We start from the raw sequence: 4,017 nt of genomic DNA, 5'->3' as shown, positions 1-4,017 counted from the left end.
AGAGTTGGGGTAGCACCAATTGAGGAGAAGCTTGTCCAACATCGTTTGAGATGGTTTGGGCATATTCAGCGCAGGCCTCCAGAAGCTCCAGTGCATAGCGGACGGCTAAAGCGTGCGGAGAATGTCAAGAGAGGGCGGGGTCGACCGATTTTGACATGGGAGGAGTCCGTTAAGAGAGACCTGAAGGATTGGAGTATCGACAAAGAGCTAGCTATGGACAGGGGTGCGTGGAAGCTTGCTATCCATGTGCCAGAGCCATGAGTTGGTTGCGAGATCTTATGGGTTTCACCTCTAGCCTACCCCAACTTGTTTGGGACTAAAGGCTTTGTTGTTGTTTTGTAAAAGGCTCTTCGCCCTGTTCCATTTCAAACGAAATGAAAACAGTGTCAGAGCATTTAGACCATTACAGACCTTTTAAACAGGCCACATCTCGAAACATCAATATCTAGTAGTCATGACATATTATTCTTACAGCCAGCATCACATCAGCAAAACTGAAAATGCGCCAGAATAGAAACTACAGCGACGGTCACAGCTCCCTGATTTCTTGTGTCCCGGGGCCATCAAGGACGCCGTTCTATAGTTTAAGCCGGGCTGGGGAGTCACCAGAGCTTTGCCTTCCTGGAGCAGCAAGTACTGCTCCCCAACATTTTAGGAAATGTAGCAGCCTCTGGCAGGGTACCTGATAAACCAGTCGACACAATGCAAGCAAAGATTATACTCCCTCCGTCCCATGATATAAGATTGTTACAACCAATATGATGTAATCATATTCACAGCAGCATTTTCTTACTCCTATTACTGATCCAAATTCTAGCAGAAGATCCATAATTGACGAAATCAGGCCCAGAAACAACGCCAGCCAAATCTTGCCAAACTAGCTTGGTAACATCACAATCAAAGAACATATGTTATCAGGTTTCATCTTCACTGCAAAGCAGACAACTCTTGTCTTTTAGCCAAGTTATTATCCCCAGCTAGCAGTTTATTATGAAACAACAACCATAAAAACATTTACAGCATAGGAGGCACATGAAACTGCCAAAGAGAAGTTTGACTTCTCAAAGATTTGTGGAAGATAGCACATGATACAATGCAGAAGAATGCAAAAACTGGGAAAAGATCCTGATGTAGCTGTAAAAAGACAAGAAGTGGGATTGAAATATCAGATCAAATGAAAAAACCTGAGCATGTGTATGTTACTGCAGGACTAACCAAGTGGTGCCACATAGCCATGCCGGACTCTGGTATTGAAGAAGGCCTCATGTATTGATGCATACAGAATTTAGTAAAAATAATAAACTTGCTATCTACTCATGAGGCAACAGGAACACGCTTTATGTAGAATGTTTAATCTTCTGTACAAGAAATGGATATAATCCAAATCAACCTCAGCATGGCTAACACTTCAGATAAGCTTTGTATGGCAGATAAAGCGTTTCATCCAATGTAACAGGTTCTGCTCCAAGCACTACTAACAATCAGGTGAAACTAGCAAGTGACCAAATTGAGAGGATAATCTGCCACATTTATTGTCAGGTAAAACAAAACTCACAAACAGAAAACACATGTGGATTGCTAAATGAGTATTCAGCATATTGAGAAGAGCACCAGATAATCTCTTGGGATAAAAAAGGCAAAGTCAAATTTTCAGTTCAAGAAATAGACATATGAGGCAGGTAGATTGCAAAATAGTTCTCCAGTTCAAGAAAATAGAGACATGAGTAGCTAGCATATATTTTGAACGCACAACAAAAATGACTTGGTAGTTTTGGTATCAAACAAGCATAAATTCCATACAACCACATGACAGCAAGAGCTTCTTGATCACAACTTGATATACATCAACAGAGAAGCCCGCGGGTCAAACTTGATATTGCGGGTCACGCTGACAGTTTAGGCCGTTCAGAAGCACCACATCACTCAAAGCTATTAGATCAGATGAAAGGCTTAGCGTTCACAACATAACGCTGTAGTGCCGGAAAGAAGGTATGCGAAACTAAAGTTTGTTTGAGACAAAATCTAGTATAAGCAAGGCCTTTGCAATGGAAACTAGCGACCAACTTGCCATCCATATCAACCTGAAGTAGCCAGTCGCTAAATTTGAGCAGCATGAGCAAATGACCATCCGAAGAAGCGACTACCCCAAACCCACGTGTGTTGAACCTTCCAAAGCGCGCGGTGAGCTCTGCAACCGGCAACTCAACGTGGTACTTGTTGGACCAGACCTCACTCTTGTAGTCCTGCGCCATCCAGATATCGATGGTTGCCGCTGCATAATTAAAGCTGGACACGCCGAGCATTCCATCCATCTCAAACAGGTTAGTGCAGCGAGAAAAAAAAACAACCGGAACGCGCATGTGCCGGAACAACTCAGTGGTGGTGTCGAATACCACTATCCTCTCATTCTGCTCTTTGTGCCAATGCAGGCCACCGCGGAACAGGACGGACGGGATGGACAGCAGTTCCCTAGCATCAGGGCACCCTATGGACCGTGGCGGTTGGCCGGAGCCTAATACCAACACGAAGGTGCCACCTTGAGCGTCAGGCCCCGGTCCAGTGGCGAACCTGTACAGCAATAGCCGGTACTTGCCGGTTGGGCTGTGCGAGTACACCCCCAGGGGCACGGAGCCAGGAAGAAACCGGAGGCGAGCATACTGACGAGTCGCCGGGTTGCAGAGGGCGTAGCAGCAGTCGTTCGTGAAGCAGAGGAGGAGACCGTCGCAGGAGGCCATCGCACAGAAGGGGGCCTGACAAAGTCGCGCGACTGGCCGGAGCTGGTCGTCGGCCGCGACCCTTGCCCGGCGGTCGAAGGGGATGATGTCTAGGGATCGGATGTTGTTGCCGACGCAGTTGTAGATGTAGAGGAGTGGGAGGGCGGGCTGGCGGGCGTGGTGGGCGAGGAGGAAGTCTCGGGTGGAGGTGGCTCGGCGCCAGGCGCGGCAGACGGCGCGGCAACGGAGGAGGGCTTTGGGGGGCAGGCCAACGAGGATCTCCCAGATGGAAATTTCATCCGGGAGGCCTGGTAGGAGAAGCGCAGCTCTTTCTGCGCTTGCGGCCTCCGCCATGGTCGCCGGCTGGGCGAGCGATTCCTCGCCGGAGCAGTGGGGTGGGTGACGGCGGCGGAGAGAGGAAGAGGAAGACCTTCCTCCCTCTCTCGTGGAGAAACAACAGAAATGCATTTGGAGGTTTGGAGTGCGCTTAGCCCATCTCGTTGAGATGGACAACATATCTATAGAGTTACTAAGGGCCTGTTTGGAATCTCTCCGGTCTCCGCGCTCCGAGAAAAAGTGGAGCTCGGTTTAAGCCATTCCGTCGAATTGTGCTACCGCTTCCTCCGCTCCGGAAGCTGCAGTTGTGAAGTGGAGGGGATCCGAACAGGTCCTAAGCTCCCTAAAAATAAGCTCCTGTGGTGAATCGAGGTGTGCGGACGGTGCATGGGTACGAGGTGATACGCAGGAGGTGTTGTGTTGGCAGTTTGATCCTGTGCGTGCCTATTTTTCTTGTATACGTGGTGGGTTACCATTAAACCCGGTCATGGACAGCCCGGCCCGAAAAACCCGGGCCGGGCCGGGCCGGGCTTGACATTCGGGCCGGGCTCGGGCCTTGTTTTGCAGCCCGAAAGATAGTTCGGGCCGGGCTCGGGCTTCACTTTTCATGTATTTCGGGCCAGGCTTTCGGGCTTTGGGCCGGGCTTGCACGTGCGTACACTGAAAAATAGCGTTCGGACCGGGCTTTCAGGCTTCGGGCTTCATTTCGGGCCGGGCTCGGGCTTGAAAACATGGAGTATTTCGGGCTTCGGGCCGGGCTCGGGCTTGAGAAATGAAGGTCGGGCTTTTACAAGCCCGGCCCGAAACCCGGCCCGGCCCGGCGTTTGCTCGGGTTTAGTTACCATGTTTCTTTATTTGTCCAGTCACGGAAAAAAGTCTATTATCACATCCGACCAATTAAAGACTCACTATGGGCATCGACCCGCAAACCTCTCGCATGCCTTTGGACTGCGCTGTCCGGACCGCA

The 4,017-nt window shown here is 49.9% G+C and overlaps 1 protein-coding gene across 1 annotated transcript; it reads right to left on the bottom strand.

Annotated features, from left to right (window-relative positions):
- Nucleotides 1–430: 430 nt before the first annotated feature.
- LOC123066122 (F-box/LRR-repeat protein At2g43260-like) lies at nt 431–3,248 on the bottom strand. The gene is made up of 2 exons (XM_044489267.1): nt 794–3,248; nt 431–682 (listed from the first exon to the last, which is right to left on the bottom strand). Exon 1 carries the CDS (start codon nt 3,228–3,230, stop codon nt 1,938–1,940), a length of 1,293 nt encoding a protein of 430 aa, XP_044345202.1. The 5' UTR covers nt 3,231–3,248; the 3' UTR covers nt 431–682; nt 794–1,937.
- Nucleotides 3,249–4,017: the final 769 nt, after the last annotated feature.

Source organism: Triticum aestivum, chromosome 3B (genome assembly GCF_018294505.1).
Source record: "Triticum aestivum cultivar Chinese Spring chromosome 3B, IWGSC CS RefSeq v2.1, whole genome shotgun sequence".
NCBI classification, from domain to species: Eukaryota; Viridiplantae; Streptophyta; class Magnoliopsida; order Poales; family Poaceae; genus Triticum; species Triticum aestivum.
The sequence above is the reverse complement of the archived record's forward strand: the minus strand, read 5'-3'. Positions and strand labels throughout refer to the sequence as shown.

Excerpts from the sequence above, each read along its gene's own strand:
- LOC123066122 (XM_044489267.1), bottom strand. The coding sequence starts at position 3,230 with ATGTTGTCCATCTCAACGAGATGGGCTAAGCGCACTCCAAACCTCCAA.